Source organism: Opisthocomus hoazin, chromosome 1 (assembly GCF_030867145.1).
Source record: "Opisthocomus hoazin isolate bOpiHoa1 chromosome 1, bOpiHoa1.hap1, whole genome shotgun sequence".
Lineage (NCBI taxonomy): Eukaryota > Metazoa > Chordata > Aves > Opisthocomiformes > Opisthocomidae > Opisthocomus > Opisthocomus hoazin.
This window is the reverse complement of record NC_134414.1, coordinates 146909106-146927713: the sequence shown is the minus strand read 5'-3', so window position 1 is coordinate 146927713 and position 18608 is coordinate 146909106. Positions and strand designations below refer to the sequence as shown.

The 18608-nt window shown below is 38.4% G+C and overlaps 1 protein-coding gene across 1 annotated transcript in view; it reads right to left on the bottom strand.

The window, feature by feature from the left end:
- Positions 1-17902, bottom strand: part of SLC15A5 (solute carrier family 15 member 5) — a 38706-nt gene extending 20804 nt beyond the window's left edge. Inside the window, exons 1-5 of the mRNA XM_009943023.2 lie at positions 17533-17902; positions 15518-15740; positions 9311-9480; positions 4668-4888; positions 1403-1589 (exon numbers count right to left, since the gene is read on the bottom strand). Of these exons, the coding sequence (XP_009941325.2) occupies positions 1403-1589; positions 4668-4888; positions 9311-9480; positions 15518-15740; positions 17533-17902 (1171 nt within the window). The remainder of the gene's footprint in view (positions 1-1402; positions 1590-4667; positions 4889-9310; positions 9481-15517; positions 15741-17532) is intronic.
- Positions 17903-18608: the final 706 nt, after the last annotated feature.

Here is an 18608-nt window from a genome sequence, read left to right as displayed (position 1 = left end):
TAAATATTTTTTTTCTGAGGTTCGTAATGCAGGCTGGAAGATTAAAAAAATGTAGGAAGTTTAATGAGAGTATCTGTGAAAGGGAACAGTTTTAAGTGAATCCAGAATGCAAGCTGCTTTTCTGGTGGTACTAGATGTAGCTGATATCAGAAGAGGTTGGCAGAGGACCCCTCCAGATCCTGGAACATAGGAGGTTTTGGGGTAGGGGATAATTAAAAAAAAAAAAAAAAAAAAAAAAAAAAAAATCACATCAGTGTCAACAGAAGGTGGCCCAATCCTACTTAAGCCATCATTACTTCTAGGCTATGAATTTCTCTGAAATTAGTGTCAATTTGCAACCCTGAGCTTATTACGCTCACTGTTGCAAACGTTGGGACTCACAACAGAGAAGACTTCTTTGTACCACTTCTATGAGAAAGAGATAATACTTCACCTCTGGAGATCCCTCTTTGCTTTACTTTAAGTGAGTGTACAATAAGGTATGTTTCAGTTTAGTATTTTAATAAATAAAATTACTAAACACCTGGACATTTATCCCATACTAGATATTCCAATGAAAGTGATATTGCTAGAGAGGAAAGCTGTACCTCTCCAAGTAACCTTCCATCTGTGTTCAGCCTGCTCAACGGGACCAGCAGTCCAGTGATAGCCACCCTTTTGTTTTACATAGTTGTCTGCATGTTTTCTTTTGTTTGCCAGTTGTAAAAACATCTATTGCAGACACAGAACTAGACTAGATACTTGTATTTCACTTGTGATGCAATTGCATAGTCTCGAATAAATGGTGCTAGTGATAACACAGCTTCCCTCCTATGTGCTGGAGTCCTAATGTCGACGCAGTTATAGCATAAAAGTATCAGAAAAAAAGAAAGCCTTTGTTCATAACTTAGTTATTTAAATCCAAATTCACCATTTTGAGCAACAAATGTTTCTCCAGTATCAGAAAGCAACTAACTGAAGGACTCTCCCATCCCCAAAATAGACTTTCAAAGTAAATTAACTTTCCAAAAATTAACAGATTAAAAAAAAAATATAGAAGATAACCAAGGCAGAGTAAGCCTCAGGCCTAAATGGTTACTACCGTTCCTCTCACCAATTCCTTAGGATGACTCCTAACTATTTGTGAGTATGTCTCAAAATTTTTTATTCATCAGAAGAGTCTCAGACTCTGTCCTACACAAAAGCTCTGCATTTTTTCTTGATATCCAGTATCTTTTTTCAGGACTGTCTTTTCAACAATTCCTTTGAAACATATTCACCTCGAGCGTCTTCCCAAAACAAGTCCATCTTAACATTTATAGTCAGAAATAGTTGTACAGGATCATCTGTCAGCTACTGAAAAATCTCTTTCAAAACCTGAATACATATTAAAACTGTATAAACACATGTATTTTATACATACCAATGTAAATTGTTGCATAATGTCCACTGCTCTTGGAACTAAACAGGCAGGAATTAATGCATTCCAAAATAGGAACAAGAATCAGTAGTGGCACGATGCTTATCACATTCATTGCTGCAACTGGCAAGACAAATCCACTGAAATGCAAGTTGGAATTCATGGTTTGGAGATAATATCCTGAAGGAATCTGGATTGAAGAACAAAACCCCACTCCATCAGTATACTGGGTACCATGCATGGATAAGGTTTTTACTATAATTGGAAACTTCTCCAATTCTTTTCCTTCTGAAGAAGTCACAGTAAATCAAATACCTGCTGGCCAAACGAAATGGCCATTCACGACAAAAGCCTTTCAGATAGTGACATTCTCGTTCTCTGCCAGAATGTAACATTTTCCTTCTATTTCATCTGCTCCCGAGTTTAACAAATCCAAGCATCAGTCCATGAGCTTATTTGATCATCCCTAGTTAGAGCTATCAGCCAATATACCAACTGGTTCTGTCTGATACATTAGTCACTTCTCACAGGCAGTTTTTAACAGAAGAGAATTTTAGAATAGCAAGATGCAGAGTTATTTCAAATTTCTGATTGCGTGCTCAAGGTGGGAGTAATTTTTCCGACGCTCTTGTTAGCACATGGCTTTAAAAGCCACAGTGAATGAAGATTTGGCCACAGTCTTACAACTAGCTTAATCTAACTGACAGCCATAGCAGCTATATAGAGGACTTTTTACTTCTGGGAATTGAAAACAGAACAAATAACCAGAAGAGGAACCAACCAGTAGCACTCATAGTATGAAGTTAAGTAGTATGTAGCACTCGCAGTATGAAGTTATGTAGATTTGTATGAGTGTCTCTCACTTCAAAAGCAAATAATTCCTCCTGCTTATCTGAGGCTCTACAGAAGATCTGCTGAGTTTAGTTAACAGAAAGAAAAAAAATCACAATGGCTTTGACCAACAGATTTTTCAGTTTGTTTTTTTTTAAGGAAGATTGATTAACTAAGCATTCGAATTTCATGTGCAGCAGGGAGTTATAATCCACTCCATTTTACAGACTGATGGGAAAAAGAAAGAGAGGTAATGAGCAATTCACACACTACAGTCATGACAGAGCTGGATGTAGAACTGTTTTCTTTATTTCTGTTTTTAGAGTAGTTCTGGATTCCCACAGCATTCCACATGGCTCTTCAACGTGGCTGTTAATGCCAAATACAGGTAGAATGTCTGAAAATTAATCTGTAGTTAGTAACTGAGATCATGTAGGGTTTCTCATCAATGTGTAACAGAACAAGTTCTTCCCTTGGAAAGAAAGGGCATTGTTTGTCTGTAAGTGGCGTTTCTTTGATCAAACAGTGCACGTACAGAATCATGTTAACATTCAACCTAAGCTTAGAGACAGAATATCTTGCCCATCTACACTATCCGCTTATTCAAAGACAAATTCTCCTTCTTGAAGGAACAAAAGAAAGTTGTCCTTAGGTGACATGTGACCATATCTGGAAAAAAGGAGTTATTGTACTTCATCCAGGAGTAGCACTGAAGACCACCAGAGATCTCCGCAAAGGAGGAAGACATGCGCAGAAGGGTCTGAAAAGGAGCCAAGAAGAATGACACCACATAGCTGCACAACTTACGTAGATCAACATTTATATGCATTAGAAAAGTAGAATATGCATTAATTTAATGTCTAAATGTAACAAAAAGATCGGCTGTGAGTGTGCTTGATTTGTGGAAAGTCCACAGAGCACCCAGGCCTGAATAGAACAATCTCTCTCCTGAGTGTGTGAAAATTGGCTTATTGCACACCAGGTAAAAGAATCCACTTTTCGGACAACAAATGGTTATAATCAACCCTACTCAGTAAGATCTTGTTCAGCGCTGAAGAATTATTCAAATGCTAGCTCCTAATAAAAATATTTTTCAGCTATTCCACCTGCAAAAGCTGTAAGTTGTAAAAGGGTGAACAAATGGCAACAGAACTATGAAAGATCAGAATTGAGCCAAATTTTGTTGGCTCCTTCTTTCCACCGCCTATTGCAAATCAGAGTTGACTACTTAATAGGAATCAAAATATCATCAACATGAATCATAGGCACTGAAATCTGTTAACCTAATAATATGGAGAAAATACTACTAATCTTTACAAAAAACATACTGATCTATCACCTAGTCTAAGAAGGAGCCTTAAACTCATTGGAAATTCTGCCAAAGGAATAAAAGTCTTGTCTTTTGGCAGTGCAAATACTTCTATCTTTTCTAGATATATACCTGATTATTACAACCCTGATTAATGATGTCTGGTTCATTTCCATCTGGTCACTAATGCGTAGCCTCACCCATATGTGCACGTTTGTTGGTTTGGGATTTTTTTTTTTTTCATTTGCTTGGGATTTTTTGTGCTTTGCTGGGGAGGGGGAGGTAGGAAACAGGAGAAAGAAACAGGCAGATGGATGAGAATGTAGGATGATGGCAAGAGGAGTATATGTTACATATTTGTAAGAATTTCCTTAAGCAGCCTTTTAACACCAATAAGTGAAAATGAATTTCTGAGCCAGCTCATAAATTTGCTATTCCAGTTGCCAAAAGGTAAGCTACCTCAAACTGCTGCTTAGCCAGGATAATCCAGGCAGAAATGAATCTGAAGGAATCATGTCAGCTTAAAGAGTTGCTTGACACATTTACATTTATATACCATGCAGGCACTCCGAAGTGGAAGGACACACACACAGCCTGACAGAGGGGCTGTGAAAGGACTGCTGCTTTCCACACATGGAAACCCACCCATTCCCAGTGTAGGTACACCGGCCACATAATGCAGATAAAACAGCAGAAGAAATATGCAACATAATGTGCAAAAGAGCAAATAAAGGTTTTCCACCTCTCCCAAAAAGTGAGTGAACATTTACAAAATTGGAAAATTACATTTTTTCAGAAGAATGCTGAGCCTGAGTCTCTGATAACTGTAACATGGCAGCGTGAGGTGCACAGGACTCTAGCTCTAGATGTCCTACTACCCAATAAGGGTTCAGAGAAATTGGTAGCAAGCAGTCACATAAGCTCCTTAATGAGTCTTGACCAAGTCAGTTTTACTTATTTGGTGAGATAAGAGAATACAGCAAGGTATATTCTCAGGTAATTATAACTACTCCTCAAGGTTGTTTTGCTGATAAAGCAAGTTAAGAAAAAAAGCCACGCCTAGAGCCATAGTAATAAGCAAATGTCATAGCATATTTCAAGATTTTTGTTTAAAAGCTGTGTACCCACCTGCATAATACATGTTCTGTATAGAATTTGGAAAGCAAAGAATGGGAAGAGCCTGGCAAGCGACTTCGTGCTTTCCACCTGAGTCTCACTGTACTGACCGCCGTAGTTTTCCTTGGTATGATCCAGCCAGTTTGTCACGCCTCCGCTAAAGTAGCGGTATCGCACGCAGCACGTTCTCAGTGCACTAGCAATTACCCCAAAAGTCGTCAGCAGGGAACTATCTGCAAACAGAGACATTAGACATTGGTGTGATTTTACTTGCTGCCAAAATAAACAAGGCAAAGCACTTTGGGAGGGAAAACACAACCTGATATATTCATCTTTCTGTCTTTTTGGGGAGGGGAAAGGCAGTAATGTTCTGCATTTGTTCCAAAACATTCTTTTTTGGAAGCCAGTTGGTTCACAACCTAACTGTTATAAAAGCAATCCAGCCCCACATCCACAGAGAAAAGTGCCTTTTGCTACCAGTTATTTAACACACCACAACAATTTGTTGCTGTGGTTGAGCGGGTAAAGCATTAACTTTCCTTTGCTTTTGCTTTCTATTGATTGAATGAGGTGAGTTTTCAATTCAAGACAGTACTGAAATATTGCATATCTACTGAAGTCCAGCAGCAAGGGAAGGGTAGTAGTAAAGTGAGAAGGAAAGAGAGCTCAAAAGAGGGCTGATGAGACAGGAGAATTTTCATGGCTGCATTTCAAAGCCAGAAATATTATCTCAGGACTTCCAAGTAGCATGCTGTGGCAGAGGAGAAGTTTCCAACCTAGTATTTGGCATATGAAAACATGCTCACTGGTTCCTGGATTGAGGAAGTGCTAACTTGTTCTCAGACTCAGAGGAAATGGGATCAAAATGAGGACAAAACTGTTAGCTTCAGTCTGGGGAATGCAGATTCATTTACCTCTGGTAAGTTGCCACCCATGCAAAGAGGGGTTATAGCACTTCTCTGCTTTTCTTGAGAGTGTTAAGGCACTATGATAATTTGGGTATCTATAAATAAATACTTTCCAAAAACTAAGGTGAACTAAGACTGCAGAGGGAAAACGGATCCCTGCTACAGAGAGAGGTGATTCTGCCCCTCTACTCTGCTCTGGTGAGACCTCACCTGGAGTCCTGCGTCCAGCTCTGGAGCCCTCAGCACAAGAAGGACATGGAACTGTTGGAGCGGGTCCAAAGAAGGGCTACAAAAATGATCCGAGGGCTGGAGCACCTCTCCTATGAGGACAGGCTGAGAGAGTTGGGCTTGTTCAGCCTGGAGAAGAGAAGGCTGCAGGGAGACCTGATTGCAGCCTTTCAGTACTTAAAGGGAGCCTATAGGAAAGATGGGGACAATCTTTTTAGTAGAGACAACAGTGATAGGATGAGGGCTAATGGTTTTAAACTAAAACAGGGTAGGTTTAGGCTAGATATCAGGAAGAAATTCTTTACAATGAGGGTGGTGAAACACTGGAACGGGTTGCCCAGAGAGGTAGTGGAGGCCCCATCACTGGAAACATTCAAGACCAGGTTGGACAGGGCTCTGAGCAACCTGATCTAGTTAGTGGTGTCCCTGCTCGCTGCGGGGGGTTGGACTAGATGACCTCTAGGGGTCCCTTCTAAACCAAAACTTTCTATGATTCTATACCTACGGTATAGAAATTATTTTCTTGAAATTTCCACTGACACCTGTTGGAAGCACTTGCTCTAGAGTACTAAGACAGGGCATTTTAGCTAACCAGGATTTAAAACTCACTGACTGTTCAGCGCTAACCTGTAGACTGTTGAAACTACTAAATAAAATCTGAAATAGCATATCAAAGCCTGAACAGAGAGCTAGTATAGTTTTTATTGTTCTGTATGACTGTACTAGGCAACTATTCTTAGCACTCATTGTAAGTTATCTTTAAGTTCAGGATCTAGACTATTTCAAGACTGAATCTGAAGACTAAAAGAAAAATGAGTGACCTGACTAAGAAGCTAACCTGAAAACAAGCAGGACTTGGGGCTCTTGTCATGGCAGAGTTATATTCAGAACTAAAAAAAGTTGCACAAAAGTCAGTATCAGCTCAACTCATTGACAGAGCTAGTAATTACACGTTTTAGGTCAGAGAAGTGATAATCTTTTGCTTTGCCCTACGCTAGAGATTGGCCATTCACAAAGGAATGAAAAGCAGTAATATCGTTTGAGCCCAGTCTGTCAAATAAGAAGATGCACAGAGTGCCCCAAGACAAGACCAGCAGACAGCTCAAAGCAACAACGTGGCTGTGTGCTGGTTTATCTGACCTAGTCTCAAAGATTTTCATGGCTATCTCCTTCCCTTTGGAATGGAAGATGTTGGTCAGACTCTTCTTTTCTACTCTCACTGAAAAAAAGACTAAAATAGACAACAAATCCTGACATTTCCCTGCCTTTCCTAATGGAACAGCTGAGGCCCTCATTAATGTAATTTTAGTAAACTCCTAGGAAACATTTTGTAGCAGGCAAAACAGACAAATACATTATTTAGCTGTGTTTCTCAGCACAGAATTCCAGTAGATTTTAAGATCTAGTAAGCCAGGAAGACAAAGCTGCTTGAAGTTGTAGTTCAAAAAGCAACTCGAATGATACATAGATTTAATTGATATCAAGAGGATTTTGCCAATGATGTAGTTGGAATAAGTATCTCATCCCTTCTTTAAAAAAAAAAAAAAAAAGAAAAAAGAAGTAAACCCCCGCAGAATCCCATAGTGGTGAATTGTTCAGATTATAAATCTGATCAGCTAGTAAGAGACATGTTCAAAAGCATAAATATTTGTATCAGTGCATTTTGCATGGATCAACATCATGCACTCTATACTTGTATTTCTAATGTTTTCTTAAAAAAAAAAATCTACCTGTATAGATACTTAATTGTAATTTTCAGAAAGTGATTTTCCTTCTCCTTTATACTTCAGCCCTTGGCTCTAATGTTCTGGTACTTTGACCTTGATCTAATCATGAATATCTATGCTACTTAATTACAATAAAAAGCCTACATTGCACCCTAGATGGTAGATATACTTTTTTCCTCATCTCTGGTCACCTGCCTGTCCTCAAAATTATAGCAGTGGGAAGAAATGCAAATGAAGTCCATGCTTGACAGCTAAACATAATTGAATGCATGATCCACATTTGAAGAGTTACCTTAAAATAAAAAAGGCAGCATATAAAAAAATCATTTAAGGTCACCTATGGATTTGAATTACAGTTCTGAAGAATTTCCAATTTCTTCATCTCACTGGAAGGTACAAAGAATATTATATTTTATTTTGACTAAGGAGATAAAAAACTTTGCAGATATTAGTGTAGAGATTGGCATTGTGAGAAGACCTGGAAAATACAAGATAAATCAAATAACACTCACAGGGAAAAACACCTGATACAAAAAAAAAAAAATATTCTGCTGGTTTTCTTCATGGCCAAGATAAATACAAATTTGTGTTATTCCACTTAATAGAATTAAACTAGTTAGATGATAAACTACAGATTTAGTCCATATGAAACAGTCCAGCTCAGGAGTGGATACTAAAGAATCTTTCTGCTACCTGGGTTGCAAAACCTATAGTGAGCCCCAGCAAGCCAGACAGCCACCATTCTCTCCTTAAGAAGCTAGCTAATTTGATGCTAGTCTTTGCAGACCTCGGTTGCACATTATCGTGATGTTTTTGGGGTGTTGTGGAGGGGGTGCATTTCTTTCCATTTTCTTTTCCCAAGCACTTGATTTAAGCATTCATTCCCTCACTGCTGATATATTTTTGCTTGGATTATATTTATAATAATAAGACTGCAACAACAACTTGCTTTCGGTTTCTGGATTCTGTTGGAAAAAGAATAGCAAGGTTTGGGCACTGACAGTCTCATTCAAGTCACCTAGGGTCCACTTACATTTCTGTGCTTGGTCAGTGGAGAGGGATAGTTGCCATCAAAGGATTTTGAAGAGCTCAAGTACTATACTTGTGAGGCCACAGAAGTGTAAGAACTTTTTAAAAATATCTCCACAGTCTGCACAGGAACTATTTAGAACTGTTCAGTATTTCTAGTTATTTCAAATGTGTAAAACTACTTGATGTTGTATAAGCAAGCGCGTCAAAATAACAATAAGCATCAGACATTCTGCAAGATAAGGGCATTATAGAACAACTTTGCTACTAGGTGCATGTGCGTGTTTAACTGACTAACCACACTGCTTGGCTGCTCAGGTACAAGTTTAGGAGAAGCAATGGAGTACGCTTAATGTGGAAAATACAAGTGCGCCTTGTGCCTTAGCATAGGCATAAACTCTGCTTCAACTGACCAAAACACATTTGGCATAGGTTGAACAAACACGGCAAAATAAAGTCCCCCAGCAGCATGCACACAATAACTCTTCCTGCAGAGGCAAATGCTTTGACATGTTTTGACATGACAGAAAATGTACATAAGTTTACCAGTGACTGCTTTCCACCTTTTCAGTCTATCCAGAATCTCCAGGTCTATCTTTACAGAGGATGGATGTTGTCTCTCATGCTCGGACCTTGTAGAGTTACCCAAGTACCTCCAACCAAACAGGGTGTTGTTGTGGAAGAACTACTTTAGATATGCAAGTTGATCACCTCTGTGAATATAATCTCTAAAGATATTTCCTAAGATATAGTTGCCTCTTACCTGTTTTGGGTTTGTAAATCATTTCACCACGCAGCATGTGAATTGTGATCATTGCCATAAGGATGGACACAAACGGGATAAGAAAACCAAGGTTCCTGGCCACAGACTGCTGGATATAAGAAATGCTGACAAAGACAACTGCTGAATTTAAGTTAATCAGCCAATAAAACCTAGCACACACAAACAAGAGAGAGAAGAGTGGAGAGGCTGAATAATAGAAGGTTTTACAGAAGATTAAAACATTAAAGGCATGGCAAGTACAGCAAGCATGGACAACATCAGTACCATGCACACATTGACACAGCAATTAGCATCAAATTTCACTTAGATGTCTCAGTTCTGAGAGGTGTATGATTAAAGTAACCGTACTAAGGCAGTAGAGCTGAACAAATTATCAGTATAGTACTGGAAATATTCTTGTGCTTCAGACTAATTAAATACATCAGCATTTACCATTTACACATTTAATATCTGATAATGAAAGTTTTGTGTATGCAATATCAGCAAATCACATACTTCAGGCTTAAGAAAGAAATGTCTTAATGCCACCATCCCTTCTTTAAGAAATATCAGAATCTGATTTATCAGAAGGTATGGCTTTTCCATTAGTTGCAAGACCCAGCTTGAATTCTTGTTGGCTTCTGGAAATATCATAAGGAAGTTCCCCAAAATAATTTGCTCCAAGACTGCCTTTGGCAGTAGAGGTGCTTCCCAAGTAAGCGCTGAGCCCTCCTATGCACACAAGATATTGGAATGAAAATCACATACTCCTGGAAGCAGATGGCATATCACTAGTGATAGGCTTACCGCAGTTTGGAAGCCCTAAGAACAGCACATTAAATATGCTTTAAGGAATTACAAGGATAGCAAAAAGCAACCCAAAAAATGAAAAAATGCCAAAACAAAGCATTTCCCTGATAGGTTGAAAAAGGATAGCTACTAATTTTATTTATTCTAGCAGATAAATTTATATCTGTACAGTTAGGACTGTATTGTCGCCAGACTTTTTTCACTGGATTCTGACTCCTTACATAAGATCTTACATTGCTAGTTCTTATAACACCCAGCTTTTCTGAGAATTAGTTAACTGTACAAGTATTCATGAAAGTGAAACATAAAACATACTGCTTAATCTTTTATGGCATCACTCTTCTCACAACATGACTGACCAATTTTTACCCCATTGTTCATAATTATACTTGTTTCAGTTATAACCCCTCTAACTCCTTTTAAATTCTGAGGTGCTCCACTTACACTATTCTTCAGGTAATTTGTGTTGTCTTTTTGTTTTCAGCAGAGTTTTAACCAAGGTTTCACTTAAAACACAACTACCACACAAAACAAGGGTTTGAGGCTACAGAACAGACACAAATATTCTGCATCTCAGTGTAGAGAGATTGGATTTAGGGAGGATCTGCTTTGGTGAAGTCACAGTTTCCAAAATACTAACTGTTGAGGTCAGTATGATACTTCAAATGAAGAGCCAGAGTCAGTCATTCAGCAGTTTCTGCTTCAGATTTGACTCTGGCTTACAGACCTAGCCTTTGAAATGTTAAGGTGAGCATTTTAAGTTTAGTTAAACTTTCAAGTTCAAAATTGGCTCTAAAGACAGAAACGGTATTTTAAACAAAGAAGAAGGATCAATAATGTAGTAGTACCACCTCAATATATCATAGATTACATTTTTTAAGCAACTGCAAGAGGAGATTCCTTCACCTTTGCTGTAACCTTAGTGAAATGGTTTCATTCAAAGGTGAAATATGCATTGATACATAGGTACATAGCTTAACACATGTTGCTTGAGGAAGCAAAGCCTGCTTTCTTGTCTTATGTCACTTCTACCTCATGTATGCCACTGGACTTGAATAATTACTTCTCCTAATTATTCTCCTAATACTAATACTTCTCCTAATATTCTAGAAGGTCTAGAAATACCTTCTCAACATCAAAAAAAAAAAATTTTAAAATGTTGTAGAAGACCAGTTACTCCTTAACAACCCAACTCACAAGCTTTCCAGCTTGATCACTCCTCAGCCCCAAATGAGCAGGTAGGGCACAAGCGAGGTATCAGCCTACTATTGCAGTAATCTGTGTCAGCAATCAAATCAAAGCAAAATGTTTTGAGCTGAAAATCCTATGAGAAGGATTGCAAGTCTCTCTTGACACCTAGAAGACTTCCGTAACCTCCTTCATTCATTTAAAATGACTTCTAGGTGGCCTGACGTACTTGCCAAAACAAACCACAGTCATATTGCAGCTTACAGTACTGAAATGCCTGCTGCACTCCTTTCACTTGTTCTGACATTGCCCATTACATCGCATCTAGCTAGTGCCAAGAAAGCAAAACCTTTATCATGTCAGAAGTATGGGCCTTGGTAATGCTGCTCAGGTCTGCTCAGTTACAAAGACCACACTCCCTCACCCTGTAAGGGATGGGAAATGACCATGGGGCTGTGCAGCAGTAGGCATGGGAACACGCTCATGCAGCTTCCCTCACAGGACCCAGGGCAAGTGACAGAAGAAAAATCACGTACTCCACCAGGGTAAACTCAGTGCTGCCAAGAGCCACACAGCAGCAGCTCTCCTGGAACCAACAAGGACATGCTGAAGTCACACCAAAACACGTCCAATGTTCCAAACCAATTACTGCTTCCTGTAAGTGATTTACATTTTCAGGAGACAATACTCATCAGAATCACAGACTTTTCCCGTCCACTGAAAGCAGTCTCTAGGCACTTTGGAATTATGTTACTCTGTGATGATGGTATAGTTGGAGATATTTTGTACATGTTGACCCCTGTTCAACTAAAGCTTTTAAAAAAATACAGTTATGCAACCGGGTCAACTAGAACTTGTGTAAAAGCTTTGAAATAATTCCTAACCAGTAATTTTAAATTTAGAAGTTTCAGCAACTGTTTTCCAAACTTTCTAAAGAAGTGTGCCTGAGCCACCTGAAGTCCTGACACTCTTCATGACTCTACATCTGTTTCACTGGAAGTAGGAACCTCCACAGAAAACCCTTGAGAACAGGAGAGTGCTTTTGTTTTTCACCACCATATAGAAACGTACTGTAAGACTGAAATGTAAAGCTCCTGTCCTCTAGCAGAAATGAGAAGAAAAAAAACCAACATGTTTTAGCAAACCCTGTGGACCAAACAAGACAGATACACTAACCTTAATGCACACATCAGAATTTTGGGATTTGCTCATATCATACCGACACAGCAGCAGATCAGAACCTACACAAACAGAAACACACCTTGCTGGCTTTCATACATCACAGCTATCTAATATTGCAATATTTAGACTTGCATTATGTAAAGTCTCTCAGAGATCCGAGTGGAGCATAGCTGAATTAGTTAAATACATCACATGGGATATCGTGTCTGACTTTGCAGGGAACAGCTCCTTCCTGGAGCTTCAGCACTCCAATGTCTCCTCGCAATGAGAGCCAAATGCCAGATTAGGAGGTTCATTTCAAGAACGCAGTCCAGATACAGTTCTAAATGCTACTGTCACCCCCCCCCAAAAAAAACCCATAATAATCTTATTATAACATTTTACAGAAATGTATTCATTGTGATAACTTCAAAGTAATAACACGCAAGTGACATCTTATTTAAAAGTACTGTTTATGTTTATACAGTGTTCAAAAAGTTTTTATTTAATGCAACAATTCAGTTGAACCTGCTGAATGAAACAATCCGAGATCAAGTCAAATATAGAAAATACTATAAAATTGATCTTTTTTTCACTTTTTGGATTAATTTTGAAGATTCAGTAGATTTCTTGTCACTTGACATATTATTTGCCTTTATTTATTAAGCATGCCTAGCTCTTGCAATTTAAGTTTTGATTTATCTAGACTCAGACCCAGATATTCCATGTCTGGACCAGTATCCAAGCCATAGATTTTTCTGTACTACTGCTTTGTAGGAGCAGGTTAATTTTTTCAGAATTCTGTGGAGTTCTCTCCAAAGACAAGCTGGGGAAAAAAAAAAAAAATCCCAAAAGGGCAGAAAAACATTTTAAAAAGTCAAAGTAAAGTTTCTCCAGGATAATAGCAGAAGCTGATCTGCAGTATATAGAAAGAAAAACTTTTTAGAAGAGTTACGAAGGAAGGAAAGAGAAATACTATAGGTCCCATGTTATCTGCATTTTTTTTACAGTAGATCAGTAAGAAAAGACACAACACTACTAACTCTGATCCCTAGTCTAGATTGTACCCTTTGTTCTCATTCTCTGCTCTCATAGACAAGATTTACTTCTCCTGTTGCAAAAATAGTACCAGTCCATAAACTTAACCTTAGAAAAACAGAAGTCCTTTGGGATTAGTTCAGCAGAATCCAAGTCCCTTCTTCACTTAGTGTTGGGATATTCTGTTTATTTAAAAGGTCAGACTCATAGCTCCTACTAGGGGTTAGAACCAGGCCCTAGATGTACAAAGCAATCTTCTTCAAGGATTGAATTAGACAATGGGTAATTACAGAGTCTTTTAAGCCATTATTTAACCCAGTAATTCTGATTGTTTAAATAGAACTTGGCTGAGAAGATAGACTCAAATGCACCAAGAGTACACAACCACCTCATTTTACATTATTTTAAAATTACATCCTGTGACAAGCACCTACCAAGACAAAATTATTATATTCTGAGATGTTTTGATGAGATTAAGAATGCTAAGAATGAAAACCCGATTTTTTAAATCTTGAGATTCTAATCAAACAGCCCCTCCACAGATGCCACTGCAAAAAATTTAAAATTTTTTTTAATCACACACATGCCTGTCTTGATATTTCCAAAGTCCCAACAACTGACCCGTCTGGATTCCCCCTAGGAACTTTTTATCCGTATTACATCTTCTTTGTAATCAACACTGAGAAATGTCACTTTGATTAAACACAATTCTGAATGGCTAAGACCAGAGTACAATAAATTCTCCAGAGCTATCTTTCAGACCAACTGATTGCTCTCCAGTCTTAATCCCCTGGAGTCTTATTTAATCAGAACGATGTTGCTAATTAAGGATTAAAACTCAGAATAGAGTAAAAAGGAAGGAGGGTTTTTTTTCCTCTGCTATGGGCAGGTCAAGGAGGCAGAATCTGCTCTAAAGAACTAAACAGTCTCATCCACCTTTGCTAAAGCTGCCTTATTCACTGAAGTTTGGATTTAATTCATGTTGCTTTGATATTAACATAATTGGAGGAAAAAAGAATAGCCAGGAAATCCATTTCCAAAGCAAGAGAGAGCTGATTCACCAAGATCTTAAACTGATTCTTCAGCTTTGCATTGTCAATATGCAAATATGCTCAGTTTTGATTTTAATAACTGTGCATGTACAGCGAAAGAAGAGAAAAGAGGGCAGGTAAGGACTTATTTCACTTTGCCTCAGAGCAGGAATCTGAAGGCTCCGACTGCAATTTCTTTGATCCTTAGTCCACAGTTTAACCAGAAGGTATAGGTGAATGTATGTAGTACTCGGTATGGTGCTACACAAATGGTAAATAAAGGCAAACATGTAATAAAAAATGATGACCTCTCTGACACACTAAGCTATAAATAGTTAATACGAAAAAAATTGAATTTTAAGAACAGTTTTAGGAGCAATTTCTCCTCAAAGTTTTCTTAAACACTTTTAAATACTCAGACAAATACACACATCAAGTGGTTTATATGATGCTAAAACTTCAGAGCTGAAACAATACACCAGATGCCTGCCACTTAGCTTAGCAATTACAGACTACTAGCAACCCCTAGTTCCAGCAAACCAGCAGACTCTGCTGCTTACAGTCATTGCTAAAAACTTACTGTGATGTAAATGCTAGTATTTCATTGAAGTTACATAGGGGGTAACAGCAAAATACCCTAAAACGATAGCCATGTTAAACATAGAAAACAAAATGGAATATGTTGTTCTAACAGCAACTACATTGTCACGTCTTTGCCCATTTGGGCAAACCAGTTCATCCTATTTCTGACTAAAAATTTCTGTAGGAGGCCGAAATAGACGATCACCTACTGGTCCTAGGAAAAAGAAAAATTTAGGAAAAGTTTCTACAGGAACTCTTCCAAAATTTAAATGTTTTGCAGTTAAAAACAAAACGTGAAACCCACCATCTGTAGAATGTGCCTTGTAAGACAGCAGCAAACGTCAAGGAAATGCTCTATTATCCCCAACAGATATTTAGCTGACATTAAGTTACCAACCAGTTGAAAAAAGAAAGAAGTTCCTTCGGTCCACAGTCCTCGAGGTTGTATGCACTTAACGGACAAACTATAGCTCTGACGCCTCCTATTCCCAGACTAGCTGTGAGCAGTGCAAAGTAGAATACTATTTTCTGCTCCCTTTTGGTTAGTGTGTGAAGAATATGTCGTCTGTCAATGTAAATATCTTCAAAGGGGAATGCCACAACAGGCAATAGGGCTGTGCCTGGAATTGGAAAGAAAAACATTATTTGAAATTGATTAGAATCAGAATGATGAGTAAGATTTATATGTTTTTTTAAGCAGTTATGTTGAAAAGGCAGGTGAAAAATCAAAGATACACAACAGAGGAGTACAAAGAGGGAGAGTCTTGATTCTGTAGAGAGGCAGAACCTTTCTGGCTGTCACTATATATAGCAAGGCAAGACCACTAAGAGCCTCCAAGAAAGCAATCTTCCTCTGAAATGCTTGTAAGGATTCAAGTTCTTCAATCAACTGAAGAGCTCGCTCTGGAAATGTAGCTCTTCTCACTGGCCTTCCCCATTGCCTGTGCATAGAGGGCAGCAGCTCTCAACTGGCCAGGCGGGCACCAGTTAAAACAAGTAGCTCCACCTCAGGAACCACAGATTAACTAAGACAAAAGCCCATCCCATCGTGGAGTGTAGCCTTTTTTTGCATCTTCTTTAAACCCCAGAAATCTAGTGACAATCCTAATTTAACACACAAATTCTCAAAACTTTTGTGGGAAGATTCCTTTTTTCTGCTGCAGCTTCATGGAAAATACATGATTTTCAGAAACTTTACCTATAGAAGCACTGCCATGAATTGCATTTACCACCTCTAGTCTGCAAAGCAACTCTTTCAGACTTAATCAGCTACAGATACTCCAAGTTGTAATTGGAAACAAAACTCAAAAAATACTGATGTGTCAACAACGCCAACATTAGCTATGGCTGAGACTGCGGTTGTGCGTCAAACCCCAATGCGTCAGGAATGTTTAATAATCCATCTTCAAAAAAAAAAAAATTCTGGTTAAAACAATACCTGACTACAACAAATTCTGCTTATGGCACCAGTCTTCTACTTTAACATACGCATTGAAAAGTCAAGTGGCAGAAGGGGATTCCAAACAACAAGCCCATGGGACAGACAGTGGAACATAATAGCAATCATTTTTCCAGGTTGCTCGCACAATGGTTTTGCAATTAGCTCGAGAATATTTCAGGAATGACTGATTTTTTCCTTACTTTGTTGCATGTCTGAACAACAACGTGGCTGGCTATTGCAGAAATCAGGCTTGCTAATGTTGAACAACTGGTCCAAGTACAAAGTATTTCTACCAGCTTAGTTTAAGTCGACAGAATAATCACCAGCTGTGAGATGCACTAATTGCTACAGAACAGTCATAGTTAGTTTGAACAGTGCTTTTACATAAAAGATCTCCAGAATAACACATGGGGAAGATTCAGAATGTGCTAACAGAAAGTAGGCTCTCAATACAGGTATTAGGATATAACTTCTCTACTTAAGGCAAGGTTTGTTTACGCCAGTATGTGCTTAAATACATCTTTCCCTCTTGTCCAAATACAATAGTCGTATACTTTTACATACAATAAAATCTGACTGCCAACAGCTGGGAAACAGTTTCCGAGCTCTCTCTCTGACTAAAGCCTTGCATTTGCCCCAAACCTTCTATGCTTGTTAAAGGGACCGATTTTAAAAGTCGAGCATCCACGTTCTGAATAGCTAAGGCACCTTAGAGGAGTCAAGTTTATGCACCAACTATCCACAAGATGTACATGCAAACATTCCTTATTTTTGTTCAAAGCACTGTCTCACAACAGCACGTAGGCCAAAGTACTGCAGTGCATTTTGTAGAGGAGGAACTAAGTAACTGGCTGCTAGAGAAGGTGGCCACGAGGCTGAAGGAAATTGTTAGATTTCAAACACAATGCTCAGTAACGCGTTTCTGCAACAGAGTTACTATACTACCAAATAGTCACCAGGGTGTCACCTACCTAGGAAGTGCAGAAACATGCAGACGCAGACAAGCTTGATCCTCCCCACGAGGCATTCGGCAAGCCAACCAGCCAGCACCGGCGTCAGCATGGAGGTGCCCACGAAGCACATATTGACAATGGCTGCCTGGTAGTTGCGATAGCCAAGTTTGACAGTGCAGAAGAGGATCATGTTGCAGACAATGCCAAAGAACGTGAATCTCTCACACAGCTCCACCAGCAGCACACAAATAGCCTCTTGGAGCTTCTTCTCAGACTGAGATAGGTTTCCAGCACGGTTGCTTCTCCCAGGTAACGGTCTTTGCTCCTTAGCAGCAGCGTGGTTCAGAAGTTGCTTCTCTTGCATCTCTCTTCTGTCTGCACCAGGCATGCTTGTCTTTTTTGAGTACAACTGAGTACAGCAACTTAAGTTACAGGTACACTTCTGTTCTCTTCCACTGTAATTAGCAAACTGGTAAGACTCTCGTTTTGAATTCCACACTTCACTACTACAATTTCTTAGGGCACCTGTCACTTTTGTGACATTACATATAGGATCAAAGAGTATATATTAAAAAAAAAAAAACAACAAACAAAAAAACAAAGAGCTCTATCAACATTTCAGCTTCTGAATTTCACAACACTCAGGAACTCAATCTGTTTATTTAATTACCCCATTAAGGGGTGAACAAGATTTTTCTCCAGAATTATATTACCTGTTGAATTATGTGAATCCAATACAGTATGTGCAACTCTATCTATATGTTAAAGATAAAGGTTTAAATACACAGGGAAGCTAACATTTTCATCAGAATACAAATAACAGATCGAGAAAATAATTTGGTTAAAATAATCTTATACTTTAATTAGGCAACAAGTGAAAAAATGCAAGCAGAGATAAAGAGAAGGTGGGTTTTTTTAAGATTAACAATATCTAATAATTATTACATTTCTTGTTATTTTTGGTTGAAATTCAGATAAAGTTAATTATAAAAATAAGTAATGCTACTATATTTAAGTTAGAAAAGCGAGTTTTAACAGAAAATAAGTTGAATGTATTAGCAAAAAAAAAAAGCAATCCAAAAGCAAGCTCAAGC